The 19,634-nt window shown below is 40.6% G+C and overlaps 3 protein-coding genes across 5 annotated transcripts in view; 2 read left to right on the forward strand and 1 right to left on the reverse strand.

Moving 5' to 3' along the window:
• LOC143295172 (neutral amino acid transporter 9-like) overlaps positions 1-5,466 on the forward strand; it is a 35,520-nt gene extending 30,054 nt beyond the window's left edge. The window contains exon 16 of the mRNA XM_076606744.1: positions 106-5,466. The gene's annotated coding sequence lies outside the window, so the exon portion shown is untranslated. The remainder of the gene's footprint in view (positions 1-105) is intronic.
• A 3,209-nt stretch (positions 5,467-8,675) lies between these two features.
• LOC143295175 (synaptonemal complex central element protein 2-like) lies at positions 8,676-11,888 on the reverse strand. The gene is made up of 3 exons (XM_076606747.1): positions 11,579-11,888; positions 10,312-10,479; positions 8,676-9,779 (listed from the first exon to the last, which is right to left on the reverse strand). The coding sequence occupies exons 2-3, from the start codon at positions 10,474-10,476 to the stop codon at positions 9,600-9,602; spliced, it is 345 nt and encodes a 114-aa protein (XP_076462862.1). The 5' UTR covers positions 10,477-10,479; positions 11,579-11,888; the 3' UTR covers positions 8,676-9,599.
• A 29-nt stretch (positions 11,889-11,917) lies between these two features.
• LOC143295174 (protein wntless homolog) overlaps positions 11,918-19,634 on the forward strand; it is a 41,887-nt gene continuing 34,170 nt past the window's right edge. For all 3 annotated transcript variants that reach the window (XR_013056994.1, XM_076606746.1, XM_076606745.1), the window contains exons 1-7: positions 11,918-12,119; positions 12,918-13,205; positions 15,504-15,640; positions 16,274-16,435; positions 17,332-17,468; positions 17,970-18,010; positions 18,764-18,891. Coding sequence is in view for 2 of the 3 variants with exons in the window: in XM_076606746.1 (XP_076462861.1) it covers positions 12,014-12,119; positions 12,918-13,205; positions 15,504-15,640; positions 16,274-16,435; positions 17,332-17,468; positions 17,970-18,010; positions 18,764-18,891 (999 nt within the window). In the remaining variant the exon portion in view is untranslated. The remainder of the gene's footprint in view (positions 12,120-12,917; positions 13,206-15,503; positions 15,641-16,273; positions 16,436-17,331; positions 17,469-17,969; positions 18,011-18,763; positions 18,892-19,634) is intronic.

Raw genomic sequence — 19,634 nt, forward strand, 5'->3', positions numbered from 1 at the left:
TGACGTCTTCTACTACGTAAAGTTATCATGTTCTAAATATTCCTTCAATTGTCTATGTACACATCACTCTTTTTCACTCTCACTCTCTCTCTTTCTGTATCTCAGTGATCCTGTGTAACCACCACCAGGACAAACTGGACTGGCAACTCCACAATGCAGAGCTCACAATGAACACCCATGGATGTCGCTTCTCAAGTTCAGTCCAACAAAAACTGTCCCAAGGTTACACATCCAGAACGGTTCTCTTCTTTTCAGCTCCTCCACTTTGTTGACCTGCTCCAACGCTGACACCTGTAAAAAGCTGAGGTGGTCGTCAGAAGGGTGAGGGGTGGAAGAAACATGGGCAGTGACCAAACACGTGGTGCATATCCTCAGTTTGCAGTCGTTTTTGTGGTTTGCCCATCTTTTCTTAAGATCGTAGGAGCATCCCACATATTGTGCCTCCGGGTGAAGTCTACAGGTCAATAGATAGACCAAGTTTGATGTGGTACAGGAGAGGTGTTGGTTGCTCTGCCAGCGCCTTCCATCCCAAGGAGAAATGACATGGTCTGTGAAGTGGCCATGACTGCAGGTGTCACAGCGAGGTGCCTGACATTTGAAGAAGCCTCGGATGTTGTCAGGGCCATGAAAGACAAACCTCCTGGGGACAGTGGGTTTGTACATGCTGCCCAGGTTTCTGCGGCGTCTGTCTGCTGCAATTATCAGGTTTTTTGGGGAAAATTCTTTGTTTTGGGGGTCAGCATAGAGTAAATGGGTGTTACGTCTGATGATTTCTGATATGGAAGGGAATCGTGGATCAAATGCAGTGACCCAAGCCAGTTTCTTTGGTTTCTTTTTTCTGGTGGCAGTCAGCAGTTCTCTCCTGTCTTTTTGCTTTGTCAAAATTCCAACCTGCCAAGGCAAAGTAGCAGGCATACTCATCAATTTTACGCTCAAGCAGGTCGTCTTCACTGCATATCATGCATAGTCTTGTCCTCACTCCTGTAATGAGGCCCTTGAACACTGGAGGAGGATTACAACTAGTGGGGGGAAGGTAAGCATGATAACTCTTGCTGTACACATCAGTCTTTATCTTTCCCTCAAGCATAGACACCCCAATGTCAAGGTAAGATGCTGTTTTTCCACATGATACCGTCCACTGAATGTTTGGTGGGTTGAGAGACTGTCAGTGATTTTCGAAGACTCCTACATGAGCAGGATCTAACAGGATAGTGATTCCATCATCCCTATACCTGCTCCAGTCCAAATGCCTGAAGTCATCCTGCTCCTCTGATAATAATAATTATCATTATAATGGTGATGATCATGAGGATGTGAATGATGATGATACTATTAAAAAAAGAAATATATATATACAGAGAGGGAGAGAGAGAGAGGGAGAGATATTTTAAATAGTATCACCATCGTTCACTTCCTCATTATTATGATCACCATTATGTTAATCATTGTTACAATACTATTTGTTAACATTTTTATTAGTAGTGGTATTATTACCATACTAGTAGTAGTATTATTATCATAATTATTATCGTTAGTCTTCTCTTATTATCATCATAATCTTTTTTTTTTATCCACCAGTAACTGGATTCCTGTCTTCTTCCCCATACTGCTGCAATACAGATGATGTTTTTGTACAGTCATGTTCAGTTCCAAAGCCCTTCACACCTGACAGCTGAATCTGTTGTCATGTCACTGCACACAAGAGGGAAGAACTGTGGCATTGATGGACTTGCACAGCGCATTTGTGTCATCTGTGCTCTTCGGCATTTGTGAAAATGTTCATTCACAAGTGCTACAGGGTGGTTCATCCCTGCATCTTTTACATGGCCTAACAGCTGTGTTGGTTGGTGTTTAGTATCCTATCTGTTTAGAGTATGATCACCAAATTGTATGAGAAACACAATGAAAAAATAATAGATGAATAAAGCTTCTAGGTAGTGATGTATTACAACATTCTGCTCTTTTTGTTTTGCTTTAGAATGTTTCCTTTGCAGAATAAGGGAGTGTTCCAATGAAAATGGTGTGGTTGTATTCTTCTGAGTAGGTGACAGGAGGAGTGTGTGTGTGTGTGTGTGTGTGTGTGCGTGGTTGCACGTTGTCAGCATGCTTTTGTGAGTATGGATGCATAATCTAATATTTTGGCAAATCAAAAGGAGTGGTAGTGCTGGCTAGACGGGGCGTGGTGCTCCACCTCTCCAAAATACTGCAAGAGGAGAGGGCTGCTTTGCGGTCCATCTCAGTGCAGCAGCACTCCCTCTTCGGCCAGTATGCACCCAATTTCATCATGGTGGCAGATCTCCTCCACCACTTGCGCAGTGTTCGTGTCTGGCAACAGCGCTGACACTTTCATCGCTCTAGGGCATGATGGAATCCTTGGCACCCCTCATCTCCCTGGGCAGGATCCTTAAGCGTTCCCTTCAGAGGGCTCTGAGGTTATGGTGGTTCCAGAGAACCCAACCCTGGGATACCCAGATGTCTGGGCGAGTGGTTCCTTGAGGCGACCTCAGAATGGCTACCCTCTTCTCTTCAGGCACAGGGGGTGCTCATAGCCCCACCTACACTTCAAGTGGCATTCTTTACAGGTGCCTCCTCGCTGGGGTGGGGAGCACACATGGACTCGCTCCATGCAGCAGGGACTTGGTCCTTGGAGTGCCAGAGCACACAAAGTGTGGGCTATAGCCACTTCAGTCGCTTTTCAGCACTTTGTGCCTCTGCAACATGTCTTGGAGGTTGTCTTCTGGCGGTCTGAGAATCCTTTCATCAACTTCTATCACAGGGATTTCCATATGACCAGGGCTGACTGTTCCAAGGGGATTTCCTTTGTCTTGACTAACACTGCCAAAGCAGCTACAACACTCCCCATGTGAACCAGTAGGTCTTGCCCTCCTCCATTTGCTTTAAATTCTGCATCAGTTTGACATGGAACAGTATATGCCACCAAAAAGAGGAATTTTAACTCCCTGTTTGGTGAAATATACTTACAGTGTCAAACTCAAATGCCTGCCCGTCCGTCTCCACATCTCTGCCGTGGTTCATATGGGGCGTTTCTTTGTTGGCCACACAATGAATCAGTGCTTATAGCCTTTAGAGGCGTTTGATTGGCTAGGAGTGGACCAGGCAGGGCTGGGCATCTTTTCATTGTTCACCGTGTGAAATTCGGCCAGGCAGAGCAAACCGATAGGCCTAGTTTGCATCAGTTTGACATGGTAAGTATATATCACCAAACAGGGACTATATTTAAAACTCCTACTGTTTGGTCTAGTGCATTTAAGCTTGTGCATTTATATGCATGTACAAATTCTACTTGTTCACATTCCTATTGTTGGTAAGAATATATACCAGTGTTTTTCTTGATTGAATTGTGTGTGTTTTTTACGTAGGTGATAACCTGAAATGACTCTTTTACCAGTTTACCACAGTTAAAGTTTTTTTAAGGCATGCACATGACTGAGCATTAAGTATGGTGGTGGTGTTTTTTGTTTGCATTTTTTTTTCTAACAGAAATGAAAACATTCCTTTAGAATTATATATAAACGGACTATACTAGGTCATTTTGGCATTTATGCAGAAATAGATGCTGTTTGTCCGTTTTCTTATTGTGTGTGATGTATGTAAACACATTACCTTGTCACTCAGGGAAACTGTTAATTATGCCCCTTCCATAAGATAAAAAAGATAAGCCTTTGTGATCATTGAAACAGAAATGCATGTGACAACTATCCTTTGTAACTCGGAAAAAAAGACTGTGTGTTTGTGTGTGTATGCATGCGTGCATGTGTGTTTGTGTGTATTTTATGCTGTTTACTGCCTTTGTATTCTGTTGTGGGAAAAAACCCGATAGAAAACACTGAATAAAACTGATAGAAAACACTGAATAATTACTTACATTTTTTTACACACAGATCACTGTTAGTTTTGCTCAGTGTGTTGCTGATGTGGGGAAACAATACACTGTAACTGTTAACTGAGATGTTTTCAGTTGTGCACAAACATTCTCATTGTCTTCACAAGGTTTACACAAGGTAAGTTCAGCCCGATGCATGGCTGCAGTGCATGTGGAGTTTTGCTGGCCTGCTGTGCAACAGTGTTGGTGTGTGACTGAGAGAAGTCTCTGCAGTGAAGTAGAGGAAAATGATGATTGATCCGTAAAAAAATGTTGCATGTGACAAATGAATAAGTGTGTGTGTGTGTGTGTGTGTTCTCTGAGCATTGAACTAGGGAAATTGATAATGATTGATCCCTAAGAAATGTTGCACAGGCCAAGTGAACGTGTGTGTGGAGAGAGGTATGTGTTGGCATTCTTTCTGGATGCACCTTTGATGTATCATACAAATGAATACCATTGTGTTATCATGTAACTGGCCAGTTGATATATATATTTTTGTAATTTTATATAATGACTGTGCTTTATGAAGCTGTTGTTCAAAAGTTGTTGATGGTGCTAAGATGTGTTTTTGTGCCTGACAAAGAGTTTTTGTACATGATGATGATATGGATATTTATATAGCTTCTGTCCTCGCTCAGAGACCAAGCTCTAAGCACTTTGCAAACACAGTGTCATTTGCACAACAGGCTGCCTACCTGGGTAGAGCTGACTGACAGCTGCCATTGGGCACCCTCATCATTTGTTTCCTTTTTCAATCAGTTTCAGTCACACACACATACACTCGTACAGACATATAACTCTTTACATGTATGACCGTTTTTGTTTGTTTACCCCACCATGTTTTCAGGGTTGTGCATGCTGAGTATGTTCTTGTTTCCATACCCCACCGAATGCTGACATAGATTACAGGATCTTTAACATGCGTATTTGTTCTGCGTGCATATACACATGAAGGGGGTTCAGGCACAAGCAGGTCTGCACATATGCTGACCTGGGAGATCAGAAAAATCTCCACCCTTTATCTACAAGGCATTATTACCAAGATTTCAACCCAGGATCCTCAGATTGAAAGTCCAACGCTTTAACCACGCAGTTTTTGCGCCTGTCACTGTAATGCACTAGTGTATAACCAGCAATGTCATTCGGTGATGCAGTCATCATTGATGAAATTTTTTTCACACAAATAACTTAATCATCAGTTCTGAACTGTTGAAGAGAAATCTAGTATGGTTTCACTGATATTTGATGTCTCCAGTCCAGATGGTGTAGATTACTTCCTGACTGATAAAAAAACAATCAAACAAACAAAAAAACAACCCCCCTCATTCTATCTTTTTATTTACACCTTTTCAAAAAAAAGTTTTGTCTTCCATGCCTTTGTCAAGTTTGAATCATAGTTGTGCATGGACATGAATGACTTGTAAGTGATTCGTCTCTGCACAAGATTTAGCACTGTATTAGATGCCTTTATCTATTCTTATTATTATTACTTGAACCTTCACCTTCCACACACAGTACATTGGGATAATTTTTATATGTCTTCGAAAGTTAACTTTTGTGAAGCCTTGATACTGTATGATTTATGTTATCAGATGATTGCAAAGCTGTATAACTATGTTTGTGACTTACAACAACAAAAAGACCAAAAACTATAACCATATGCTCTTGTCTCATTTTCCTGCTGTTTATGTTGACATAGATATAACATGTAATAACAAAATGTGTACATAAAATGCTCATGTGAACCATTGAGAGCCAAAAAGTGTCTGTGAAAACTCATTACTTAAGTCTGCCTGTATAAGCTTTACTTGTGGTAACTTTGACACTTTGTGCTCTGGGGTGTGCATTAGTGTGACTGGGTGTCATTGTTCATTCCTCCAATTGCCTTGAGATGTGTGTACAGATTTGCATTTGGTCTCGATGTTTCAACTTGTGTGTGTAACATCACAAGTAATAAAAGTTTTGGACTTGTTGATTTTTGTGCTTCATCATTCATTTTTGCTGTAGATTACATGATAGTTTGGATAAATTCCTGTTGCATGTGTGTACGTATTTAGTTCAGCTGTGAGATAGAATGACACAGTAAGATGAGTATCTTTGTTTTAGGTTTTTTGTTTTGTTGTTTTCTTGTTGTTTCCTTTTACATTTGATGTGTTGTTTTGAGGGGCATGGTTCTTTATTCTATGTGCCCCCACACCCCTGCTATCCCCCCCCCCCCACCTCTTTTATTTTTATGTAGACAGATCTGTGCTTCTTTTATCACAGAATGTTTCATTGAGTAGAATGGTCCTTGAGAAATGCATTAAAATGGTAACTTGCAAGCAATACAAGTCCACCCCCAAATAATATGCCGTATACACACCGGTGTTTGCTTGTTTTGGAATGGTTGGCTGATAGGTTGGCATTTGTTTGTCTGAACATTCACCAGAAAAACTACAACATATGTTTGAGTCTAATTTGAATATAGTCTCCAGAAGTGTGCCAGGATGAGTGAAGTTGTTATTCAGCATTGTATGAAAAGAATGAAATAAAAACTGGCTATTGAAATCACTGTTAACTGATTTTTTGTTATTGTGGCCTTGTGGCTGAGTGTTATTTATAACTATTATAACTTTATTTTACTGAGATTGTTAATTTACTTGGATTGTTTCATTTATACAAGCACGTTGGGCTACGCCACTGGTCAGGCATCTGCTTGGCAGATGTGGTGTAGCATATATGGATTTGTCCGAACGCAGTGACGCCTCCTTGAGCTACTGAAACTGAAACTGTTTCATTTATAACTGCTACAACAATATTTTTAGTAAGATTGTAAATTTCTTGGATTATTCAGTGTTTGAGGGAAGTTAGTTATGAGACTTATTTTGTCCCTCCAAATACCCCTTCCTGTACATGACTGTATCAGGAGGAAGATGGCAGAATGGTTTAGATGCTCAACTGCCAATACAGTCCGTGAAGGTTTGGGTTCGAATCTCGCTCTCACCCGTTCTCCCAAGTTTGACTGGAAAATCAAACCAAACGTCAAGGGTTTTGGATGAGACAATAAACCGAGGTCATGTGTGCAGCACGCACTTGACGCACTGAAAAAGAACCCATGTCAACAAGAGAGTTGTCCTCTGGCAAAATTATGTGAAAAGAAATCCACCCTGATAGGTACACAAATATATAAGCATGCACTCAAGGTTTACAAGCGTGTTGGGTCATGCTACTTTCAGGCATTTGCCTAGCAGATATGGTGTAATGTATATGGATTTGTCCGAACGCAGTGACGCCTCCTTAAGAAACTGAAACTGACTGTGTTAACCTTTCCCGTACGTCGTGGGTGTGAAATCACCCAGACAAGTGTTTTTGCTCTGTAACTCAAGTAATATTGAAGCCACTTCCACATAATTTCATGACTTTGTCCATAATATAGTTTACTACATATCCACTGAACATTATTTTCTTTTATACATAAACAAAGAAGTTATTAATCAATTAATGTCCCAGTACGTCGTGGGTGTGACGACACCCATACTCCCAAAGAATAAACCTTGCACGCCGTACGTCGTGGGTGTGGAGCCACCCATGCAAAGCTTGCGCGCCACGCGTTGTCGACATGACGTCACTTGGGCTCGCTACAGAGAGAGATGAGAGTGACCTTGTCTTTTGTTGATCGTATCCCGTTTCAAGTCTGCGGCAAGTTTTACTCTAAAGTTGTAACTAATTTCAGAAAACAATATTTATTGCACTAGATATCTTCAACAATATTGAATGAACTGTTTTTCTTGTAGAGAATGATCGGGAGCAACTGATTGATAGCTTTTTATCTAGTTGGAATTAAAGTGCCTTTCTAAGAACTGGATATTTTTGTAAGTCTGAAGTCAATTGATCTAAAATCTAGTTGATATAGAAATTTTATTCTTATCCTAATCTGTTCAAAGTAGAGAAAACCCGACTATGGCTAAAAAAAGAAAGATAGTTGATATAGAAATTTTATTCTTATCCTAATCTGTTCAAAGTAGAGAAAACCCGACTATGGCTAAAAAAAAGAAAGAAAAAAAAATGCCAGCCAGCCAGCCAGGAATGCTGAGATCTAGGCCAAGGGAAGGGGGGACTGATACCAGGCTGTTGCTGCTATGTTAGGGCATCTGCCTTGACCGAAAGAGGATGGGCGTGTAGCCGCTAAAAACAAAACAAAACCAACAACAAAAACAACAAACACACACACACACACAAAAACAAAACAAAAAAAACCGTTTTTTGTAAGTAACAACACTCTCTTCTCACGGGCAAAACTTATTCACAATGCGCCTGGTCAAGCACTGGAGTAAATAGCCTACACGCACAAGTGGAAACTGCGCATGCAAGTCTGCTGAAGAAAAGTCAAATTTGCTTTACGGACAGGTGTGGGTTACTGTGCACCCACGACGTACGGCAAGGTCTTATTTCTTCAGTGAAACCATGGGTGCCTACACACCCACGACGTACAGCGAAGGGTTAGTTCGTACACAGAAACCATGGGTGCCTGCACACCCACGACGTACAGCGAGGGGTCATTCCTTCTTAGAAACCATGGGTTTCTGCACACCCACGACGTACAGCGAGGGGTTAGTTCGTACACAGAAACCATGGGTGCCTGCACACCCACGACGTACAGCGAAGGGTTAGTTCGTACACAGAAACCATGGGTGCCTGCACACCCACGACGTACAGCGAGGGGTCATTCCTTCTTAGAAACCATGGGTTTCTGCACACCCACGACGTACGGCGCGCAAAATTTTAGGCGACGTACGGGAAAGGTTAACAGTGCGGTGCTTCAAAATGACCTCCCACTTGGATTGAATGTTAGAGTGTTTGTGAGTTGTGAGCTGTTGGAATATGAGAATTATGACATGAAATGGTTGTGAGTAGTTGGTTAGGTCATGGCCTCAGAGCCTGTTTTCACAGTGTGAAAGGGTTTCATTTGACACTGTTATAATTGTTTGACCACTATTACAGTATTACTATAAGATTTCTCAGTATTTTCCCTAATGATTATTATTCAACATAGATATTGTTTATTAATAAATTTGAATTTCTGATATTGTTTGTAAGCATATTCTCTTGAAGACCTCTCACCCATACTTTGTTGCATACAAGGCACCAGAAAACTACTGCATACCTCAGGAGCCTTGACTTGGAGTATTTGTTTGTCCAAATGTCAGAGTTGGGATTGTGAACTTTATGTTGCCTTCACTTTCAGTCTGCTTTACTTTCCACCCTGTTCATTGAGAACACACGTGGAGTGATCATTTCAAATGCATTCTTAAAACACCAGTTGGTGTCAATGTTCTAACAAGTTCACAGTTATAAACCAACTGTTGTATCTGTGCACATGGTATAATCATGCATCTAGGACAGAGAAAATAAGTATTAAGTGTTCATTTTCCCCTTGTTTTTGTTGTTTCTGTTTCTGAATCCAACCTCCAGACATAAAATCAGAATACATGAACGGATTAATATACCATGATCTTGTATATTGTTTTTCTTAAACCAACACTCAATAACCAATACATTTTTTTTAAACACCACCTGGAGTCAACAATCAGACAAGTTCACAGTGCCACACGTCAACAAAATCAAATAACTGAACAAATGTGTGCTTCAGAGCAGAGAAGATGAATCAACAGAGTACATAACACTAGGGCAATCAATGAAGAACAGGGTGGAGGACATGACAGAGGCCACATGGTCAATCCATTTCCTGGCAGAAAGAAGTCAGGTCCTGTTTGAACTGTGCCAGCTCCGTTTCCAAGGTGGCCACTCTTTCCAAGCAGGCAAACAGTTCATGGACTGTTTCATTGAACATTTTGCCTTGTTTCTCATACGTGTTGTACATGTGCTGCTCCACAGCGTTATAGATGTTTTCCACCTGTTGAATGACAATTAAAATGATAAATTCCAATGAATGAAGAACACACATTTGTTCTTACAACAAATCTAGCTACCTTACTGGGCCACAACTGAACAGGAAGCAAGTAATGAATGACTTGAGAGTGAATGAGAAGGGACAGAGAGGGAAACAGAGACAGAGAGAGGAGTGTTTGTATGTGTGAACATGTGTGTGTGTGTGTGGCTACAGCTGTGTGTGTGCATGTGTGCATTCAGCATGTTGGTATGTATATGGTGTGGATGGCTTTGTATGCAGGTGTGTGGAATGAAAACCTGCATAATTGAAAGTGGAGTTGGTGTCATGCATGGAGTTGCATCACGCAAGATATGCACAATATGTAAATGATTCATTATAATTACCATTCTTACAGTGTGTAGTGTCCATGCAGGTAAAGAGTCACCTGCACATCCTCCACCCTTTCTCTGATCTCTTCCCTTCTCTTGTGTCCCCCGTTTTTATTTTGTTTAATATAGTTTTTATATACATTATTATTTCAATGTGTGCTGCTGACCTGTGACAGAAGGGTTGCTTTCAGCTCTGCCAGCATGTTGGTGTCCTGTTTGCGTTTGTCATTCAGTCCACTGACCAGTTGCTGAGCTCTCTCACTCAGCACGGCTGCCGAGTCTGCTACCCTGGACTCTTTGCCTTCAGCATCATCCACACTCTTTGAGGCCATGCTCTGTCACATCACAAGGCAGAAATATACAAGACATCCCCACACCCACCCACCCATAGCCCCCACCCCCACTAAAAAATGGAGTATGACTGCCTACATAGTCGGGGTAAAAACAGTCATGCACGTAAAATCCCACTTGTGTATAAGAGTGGGAGTTGCAATCCATGAATGAAGAAGAGGAAGACATGAAACATCAAGGATCCCACTAAGACTTCCTTTGTGAGAGCCCCCCACCCCACCCCCCAAGAAAAGGTATGAGAAACTACTTAATTGTACCACTAGGCAGTCATGTATACTGTCATGTGCAAGATGTCACACACATGCATCATACGCATGCACTGCACACATACATGCACACTACACACATAACTGCACACTAACACTGGGCTGACAAAACTTTGAGCAAATTCATATTGTAAAGCACTTTCAGATATTTGAACGCGTTATGCAAATGTATTAATAACCTAATCTAAATGTATTAATAACCTAATCTTATTATTGTTAATATTATGATTATTATCATTGTTTTTATTTTGAGGAGAAAAAAAATCCCAATAACAACAACAATCCAGAAAAAAGTATATCTAATTAACTGATCTGTTCCCAATTCAAAGGAATGTAAAGCCTATTCCATTTGCATCCCACACTTGAATTTTGCATTAGATAAATATGACTGGTCATCATTGCTCCAGTCTAGCTGTAATCAAGTATCAGTTTTGGGGGGAAGGAGAGACATTTTACACACACACACACACACAATGCAATACTTCTTCATTTACCATATGTGTGTGTGTGTGTGTTGATCAACTGAAATTGTGGTGCAACATTTGTAACATATAGCGTCCAAGACTAAATTTTGTCATTCATATTGAGAAAAACATATTGATGTAAGTGATTAATTTCAAGTAAACCATAAATAACAATCAATAAAGCATATCTTCAATGGAATTTTAGTGTGTTTCGGTCACACTGACCAAAACATACAATAAAATTATCCAACCAACACCTGGGTGGCAACATCGATATGGGTTTAGTTTGTTAAAACAGAAAAAAAACTATTCCTATAATCCAATAAGGAAAAACTTATGTGCATTTCCCAAACTTATTTTCCTTAGGGTTTTTCTTCGGTATCTTCTTTAGCACTTTTCCTGGGTTGGCGGTAAGCTTAGTTGTCACTGCAACATTTGTCTTCTGCTCAAAATTCAGTCTAGGTCGGTGATCTACCCTGGTCACTCAGCTGTTCGGACAAAAATAAAGAAAGTCAGCGGGGTATAATACCACCAGTTTTGAATTATATTCATACGTATAACACAAGAATCAGAGCTTAGTCAGTCTAGTACTGAATCGAGTCAATTTAATAGAAGTATGCTCTTTTTCAGTCGAAGAATCTTCGGCGCAAAACTTTTATTGCCGTCAAGCCCACAAACACAGGTGGCGCTGCGAGAAAAGCAGTACCTCATGTGTATTTTGGCAGCAGAAAGTCTAGACAGTCGGACTTCACATTGTGACCAGCCAGTCTTCCTCGTTCTTAGCGATCATGGCTGGTGTTGTGCTTGAAACCCTCAGCACTAAGAAACTTTCCATCTTAGTTTTGACACTGTTTCTCGGTTTGATTGCCTTTTTTCTTGTCGGTGGGCTGATTGGTAAGTTTGGGAATCTGGAAAGTCAATGCGTTGTTGGAATGAGTGTGAGAGGGTGGGATGGGTGTTAGCAAGAGGGGGGTGCGCCAGCCGAAAATCCCAGAGGCAGTCCGATATAAATCGTTGTGAAGATTGAATTTTGATAAATGGTCCAGGCTTTCACTCAGTTAACTAGTAGGAACGTATGGGCAATGTTATGTTGACAGAGTGACTCGGTGGTGTCGTCAATAAACTTGAAAGTACAAGTGGGCAGGTGAATCTGAACTTTTTGTCTTGGCCTTCGCTTAACGTTAATCATAATATTTACAAAAAATGTGAGTTAAAGATAGCCTGGTAAGCCAGTTCACAATCATTGTATCAGATGTCCAGTATTCTGTTAGAATATTTCGACAAAAGAAATTCAATGTTATTTTTGATTCAAGTAATTATTAGATCTGTTGTTTTTTTTTTAAAGTGTTTATTACTTTATAATATCTCATGCATAAAATGATTGATAAGAATTTCCAGAGACTACACCTTTTCTTCCTGTTTCAAGCGGGCAAAAGGCCTTATCAGGCCTACACACCTTGATATTTATTTGATATGATAAGACCAGTAAACTGGTAGTGTACATGCACTTGATGAACACCCAATTTGGTGACAAAAAGTAAAAGCTTGCATAGCAGATAATGAAGGATACAGCAGATCGAATTTCTGTTGATAAATTGGCAAATTCCTGGAGTGCTCATGCTTAATTAGAAAGAAAGAAAAAATTAAAAAGGTATGTTAATGTTTGTCATTATGTGTGTATTGTGTTTCCAGCCCCAGCTCCATACAGCACCATTGTGTCAACTCCCATCACTTGTGTGGACAGACATGAGGGACTTAAGAAAAAACCCTTCATTCCAAGGGGGGGTGGCAGCTGTGAATTTGTTACTGATTTGTCTGATCCCAAGATTGATGCACAGGGGATCACTGCCAACATGATCGTCTTCAGCCAGTGGCTGCCCTTGCCCAGAGATGACACACAGCTGCAGATGTCTCGCTGGTTCCAGACAATGCACACAGTCATTGACATCAAAGTGGAGTATGATCCCAAAAATCCTCTCCGTAAGTACAGAGTTGATGTTATACTCTGACCTTATTGAAGTCGTGCAAGTTACTGCTTATGGATTTGTTCTTTTGAAAAGATATATATAAATACACACACACACACACACACACACACACATATATATATATATATATAGAGAGAGAGAGAGAGAGAGATTCTTATATATAGCACCTATCTATTGGTCAGTGGCCAAGCTCTAAGCACTTTACAGACACTGAGTCATTTGCATGACAGGCAGCCAACCTTGGTTGAGCCGACTGATAGCTGCTGTTTGGGTGCTCATCATTCGTTTCCTGTGTCATTCAGTCAGGTTTCAGTGATGCATACACACACACGCACATACACTGTCACATTCTCATACACAGACACAGATGTGTAACATTTTACATATGACTGTTTTTGTTTATGTACCCTACCATGCACTGTAGGCAGACATATTGTGTTTTTGGAGGTACACATGCTGGGCATGTTCTTGTTTCCATAACACACTGAACACAAACATGAATAACGGGATCTTTAAGGTGCGTATTTGATCTACGTGCACATACACACAAAGGGGGTTCAGGCAGTAGTACTGTGGTAGGTCTGCATATAAGGTGACCTGGGAGATCAGAAAAATCTCCACCCTTAACCCACCAGGTGTGATGGGGATCAAACTCCGGAGAATCCAGTGCTCTAACTTTTAGACCACTGCGCCCGTGAAATGTTGATCAAATGTATGCATCTGACACAGTACTAAAATGATCGCTAGCCTATTTCTGGCTCGGCCTAACAGCGAAATTTACTAATTTCTTAACTCTTCCGCAATTTTTCGCCTGAAGCAACCTGGATCAGTGGATGACACATAGGTTTATGCTCACTCAACACTTTTTTTCTCATTTGAGTGCTTGACATTGATTTTCCACTTTTATTTTGTGATTCTCCTTCTTTCTTCACTTTAGCAGCATTTTCAGTTTCTTTGATCTGTTAAAAAAGTTGTCTTTAGTGATCAATAAAATAGATTAGAATATTGTTTGCTTAAATACAAGAGCCTTGTTCTGGATGATGCTTAAAAAAAATAAAAAAAAGAGAGAGAGACAGTTTCAATGGACTGCAGGATGGTTAAATGCTGTTTATTATTTCATGCAATTATTATTTTTTAACAGTACACATATACAGAGATCCTATCTTATGGCTGAATTCCATGAAAGAAGTTTTAAATTGATAATATTGATTGTATTTGCAGTTAAACATTTCCTTTTAAAAAGAGGATAATAAGGATAATTATTCAAGTACAGGCCATAGCCCCTCATGGAGAGGTGCAAACACATGATCATATTAAAAAAATAACAAGTAATTTACACGGTGTCATCAAGAAACAAACTTAGTTCAGTATTCTAAGTCATTAGAGTTGATTGCAGTCTAAATGATTTCTATTGGTAGATGAACAAATTGCAAATGGTCTATTCATACCTCAAACATTTTAATGACTAGGCCATTTTGCCCATGTCAAGGGGATGAGTTGGGGGTTGGGATGTAGGGAGTATTGGAACAACTATATAGACAGGGTGAAACACAAGTCATCACTGTGAAACATGCATTTTGGTGTCATATAGTGATATACTGTACTATGTCAAACTGATGCAAACCAAGCCTATCTGTTTGCTCTTCTCGGCCAAAATTTATCGCAGCAACTCAGTGATATGACATCTCGCCATTAGACCGCCATCTGGTAGCTAATGAAATGCTGTTTCCCGCAGGAGGTAAACAATCATTCTTAGTGGCCGCCATTTTTCAGATAAGTGACAGTAGTACTAGTAGTAGTACTAGTAGTAGTAGTAGTGTAGGGACAGGCACTTGACTGTTTAGGCCTCACGGCCTTTTTTTATGTCCTCTTCAATAAACGTTTTTGCCAACCTTTTATACATCAGAAATGTAATTTTCATGCATGTTTGTTGTTTGTTGCGGCTTTCCTGGACATTTTTGTTGCAGGATTCATATATCTTACATCGTTTGGGTCTGTTTGTGACGTTTTATGCGATGTTTTGTTTTGTGAACTTCGTCTCACTGTCTGCTCTCCTTTGGTGATTACTGACTGTTCCTGACTGGGAGTTGTATTATATGAACGCCTCATGTTTCCTTTAACCCAAAAGAGCCTTTATAAAAAGAGAAAACAAGTAAGTTATGTATGCTGCCCTACATGTATGCCAGAGGGCATAACAGAAAGGAAGTATGTATGGAACTAGTTGACTCCCATTTACTGAGTAAGTTTTGCAGGTGTTGATCAGTGAAAGATTGATGTTTTCTTCCTCCAGCTGATGACAAGAAGCCAGAACTGATGCTGGACACTACTCTGTACCGACGTGATGCCTCAGATGGTGATCAGGACTGGAAAGAGTACGCCTCTGCTAAAGTTTCCCGCCGACTGGATTGTACCATTGATGAAGAGGAGGTAGACATTCTGTGAAAAATATGAACATCTTTTGTTCTTCAGATCATCCAGATGATGTGTGGGTGACATAGGGTGATAACAGACAACTCTGATAGAACTTAAGGCGGTGATTACTTGCCTTTTTCCTCCCAATCTCACTCTCTCTCTCTTTGTCTCTCTCTCCTTTCTTCTTTCTAATCTCTTCCCCACATCCCAACCCCAACCCCTTTGATTCCTTCCTAACTCCTTAAAATCAAAGTTTCAAACTGACTTTGTACACCATTAGTCCACATATATTGTATATTGCCACTCTGGTATTTTGATGTATAAAACCAAAACGCCAGTGAAGTGTTCTGTCAATTTTTTTATTATAAGAAAAAAAAAGAAAAAAATCAAGCCTGATATATATAATATTTTTTATAGTGGTGAGTACTCATGATGACTTCTTTTTCTTTGTTCGTGGGCTGCAACTCCCACGTTCATTCGTATATACACGGGTGGGCTTCTGTGTGTATGACCAATTTTACCCTGCCATGTATACAGCCATACTCTGTTTTGGGGGGTCTCATGATGACAATATTTATCTGTTGTTTAACTCACACACGGATATAGTGATTAGTACTGACAATGATTATGATGTGTATCTGTGGACAGAAGGCAAATGGAGGCGGCGACTACAACTGTGACCTGCTGCCGTTCTTTGAGCTGGGCAGCGTCCACTATGACTTCTACTTGATCAACATCCGCATACCTGTGGTCAGCAAGCTGACAACCGTCAACCATGACATCGGCCAGATCAGAGACATGCAGTTCATAGTAAGAGTGACTGCTTTCTTGGTGGTCCACTACCTGTTTCTCACTGTCAGTGATATTTTCCCAATGCACTTGTTTGTTACTCTTCTTCCCGCTCCTCTGTCTCATTTTCTTTCCTGATGCTGTTTTGATTTCAAAATTTTTGTTGTTGTTTTGAGTATTGAAAGCAGCGATAATATACTAAGGGAGGTCTATAGCTGCAACTGCTTTCGATTTCTCCACATGAGCGGGGTAGAAGTTTGCACAAGACAGGTATCAGACCCCTGTCGTAGTCTGCACCAGTGGGTCACATTAAAAGTAATTTTAGAGAGAGTAAATGCAAAAAAAAAAAAAAAAAAATTAGGCTAATTGGATACACAAGTGCTGGAAAGAAAGATGTCTGCTGGTGAAAGAGGGCACTGCATCTGTGCACAGAAAACAGATAATGTTCTAAGGGAGGTCACTACCCTCACCTACTTTTGATTGGTCCTCATGAGTGGGGTTGTGTTTTTCACAGGACAGGAATTAGACCTCTACCAAACTAGTGGGTATGGTTTGTTAGATTAAACATGATTTTAGGGAGGAAAAAAAGTTGTTATATGTAAGGAACAGATAATGTACTAAGGGAGGTCACTACCCTCACCTACTTTTGATTGGTCCTCATGAGTGGGGTTGTGTCTTTTACAGGACAGGAATTAGACCTCTGCCAAACTAGTGGGTATGGTTTGTTAGATTAAACATAATTTTAGGGAGAAAAAAAAGTTCCTATATGTAAGGTTAATGTTGATTTACCATGTAAGGTTAATGTTGATTTGCCAATGTTATTGTCACTTTACTTGAACTGTGAACTCGAAGGTACAGCGAATAGAAAATCAGTATGGGGCCCCCAGTACATGATGCTGAGATGTGCTGTTTTGCAGACCATATTCCAGAACGGTGGTTTCACCAAAGTGTGGTTCTCCTTGAAGACAGTGTTGTTCCCCCTGACTCTGGCGGCACTAGTGTGGTTCTGGCGCCGCATCATGCAGCTGTCCCGGCCGGCCAACCTGCTGGAAAGGTGTGTGTATGTACAGTGTGTGTGTGTGTGTGTGTGTGTGTGTTTGTGTCTGTTGTAGCTGTTGTACACTGTATTCATAGAATGAATTAGAGCAAGGAACTTGGAAGAAGTAGACAATGTGATTGCAGACAGCAGTTTGCATTAACAAAAATTTAAAAGCATGCTGACTTGTGCAGTTTGTAACAGGCTGACTTTGAAGCTAATGAAAGATGCACAGATACAGGAAAGTAATGCCGTAGAACATGTAACAGAAGTTCTGAAGAATGTGAAGCCAGCACTTCTTCGGATGCATAACTGTGTGAAGTAGAATGTTGACACTGACATGGATTGTGGAAATACTCACTACATGATAGGGTTATATTCATTTAGTTGTGGTTTGCTCTCTGTATCTGTCTCTGTCTCTGTCTCTGTCTCTCTCTCTCTCTCTCTGTGTGTGTGTTTGAAATGTTATATTAACCTGATATTTTGATTAAACTTATGTCATTGTGTTTTTTCTTCCAGAACCCTGTTTTCATTGGGCATCATTCTGTCTATAATGAATTGTGAGTATTTTAGAGTACAGTTGTTGGGTTTTTGTGTGGTTTTTTGTTGTTGTTGTTGTTGTAATGAAAGTGAAGAAAATATAGGTAAAATGAATGATGCAATTGTCAGTAAGGTGTAGCAAGGAACACAACAAAGTTATTCTAGGCCATAAGCTTTTTGTCTGTTTCACTGAGCCACCCAAGATTATGAAGCATTAGTGGTCTCTCATTTACTGCCTCACGTTTATATGTAAAGTAAATGAGTAATCACTTTGAATCATTTGTGTACATCTGCTGGCACGTGTCTGTGGTATATTTTATAAATGTGTGTGTGTGTACAAGCATGTGTGTGTGTATGTGTGTTTGTGACAAACTTTGATATTAGCATTTTATCTGCAGCCACACAATGTTGGAGAAAATAAACCTGGCAAAAACCCAAAACCAAAGAATCGGCTGATTATTGTTGTTTCATGATCATTACAGGCAGTTTCTGTTGTTGCTGCTCCTGTCAATGTTGATGTGCAGGGTGTTAGCATGATTTTATGTTCTGATGGGTGCATACATGAAAAACCGAGCAGTAAATAATTAATGAAAGTAGAAAAGAAAAAAAGCACTTGGCGAAATATTGATTTTTTATACCTTTTTTGGCCATTGCCTTTTAAAAGAAGCTATACATTGACATAAGTAAGTTCTTGATAAACTTTATATGATATTATCAGAGAGTGGTGAGTTTGTGAGACAGCGGAAGAGGTGTGTGTGTGTGTGTGTGTGCAGTCCCCTTGGAGTGGCTGACCCTGTGGGCTGATGTTCCCTTCATGCTGCTCATCAATGACATCCGTGAAGGAGCCTTTTACGCCATGCTGCTCTCCTTCTGGCTCATCTTTGTCGGGGAACACATGATGGTAAGTAAACAGCAGTGCTGCTGTCCTTCTAGCCCATCTTTGTCGGGGAACACATGATGGTAAGTAAACAGCAGTGCTGCTCTCCTTCAGCCCATCTTTGTTGGGGAACACATGATGGTAAGTAAACAGCAGTGCTGCTGTCCTTCTAGCCCATCTTTGTTGGGGAACACATGATGGTAAGTAAACAGCAGTGCTGCTGTCCTTCTAGCCCATCTTTGTTGGGGAACACATGATGGTAAGTAAACAGCAGTGCTGCTGTCCTTCTAGCCCATCTTTGTCGGGGAACACATGATGGTAAGTAAACAGCAGTGCTGCTCTCCTTCAGCCCATCTTTGTCGGGGAACACATGATGGTAAGATAAACAGTAGTGCTGCTCTCCTTAGTAAACAGCAGTGCTGCTGTCCTGCTGGCTCATCTTTGTCAGGGAACACATGATGGTAAGTAAACAGCAGTGCTGCTGTCCTTCTAGCCCATCTTTGTCGGGGAACACATGATGGTAAGTAAACAGCAGTGCTGCTCTCCTTCTAGCCCATCTTTGTTGGGGAACACATGATGGTAAGATAAACAGCAGTGCTGCTGTCCTGGCTCATCTTTGTCAGGGAACACATGATGGTAAGTAAACAGCAGTGCTGCTCTCCTTAGTAAACAGCAGTGCTGCTGTCCTGCTGGCTCATCTTTGTCAGGGAACACATGATGGTAAGATAAACAGCTGTGCTGCTCTCCTTCTGGCTCTTCTTTGTTGG

Source organism: Babylonia areolata, chromosome 20, assembly GCF_041734735.1.
Source record: "Babylonia areolata isolate BAREFJ2019XMU chromosome 20, ASM4173473v1, whole genome shotgun sequence".
NCBI lineage: Eukaryota > Metazoa > Mollusca > Gastropoda > Neogastropoda > Buccinidae > Babylonia > Babylonia areolata.

What these genes read in the sequence shown, in the direction of transcription:
- LOC143295175 (XM_076606747.1), bottom strand. Translation starts at nt 10,476, where the DNA reads ATGGCCTCAAAGAGTGTGGATGATGCTGAAGGCAAAGAGTCCAGGGTA. An exon ending in AAGCAACCCTTCTGTCACAG is followed by an intron (nt 9,780 to 10,311) that starts GTCAGCAGCACA and finishes GTCATTCAACAG; the next exon opens with GTGGAAAACATCTATAACGC.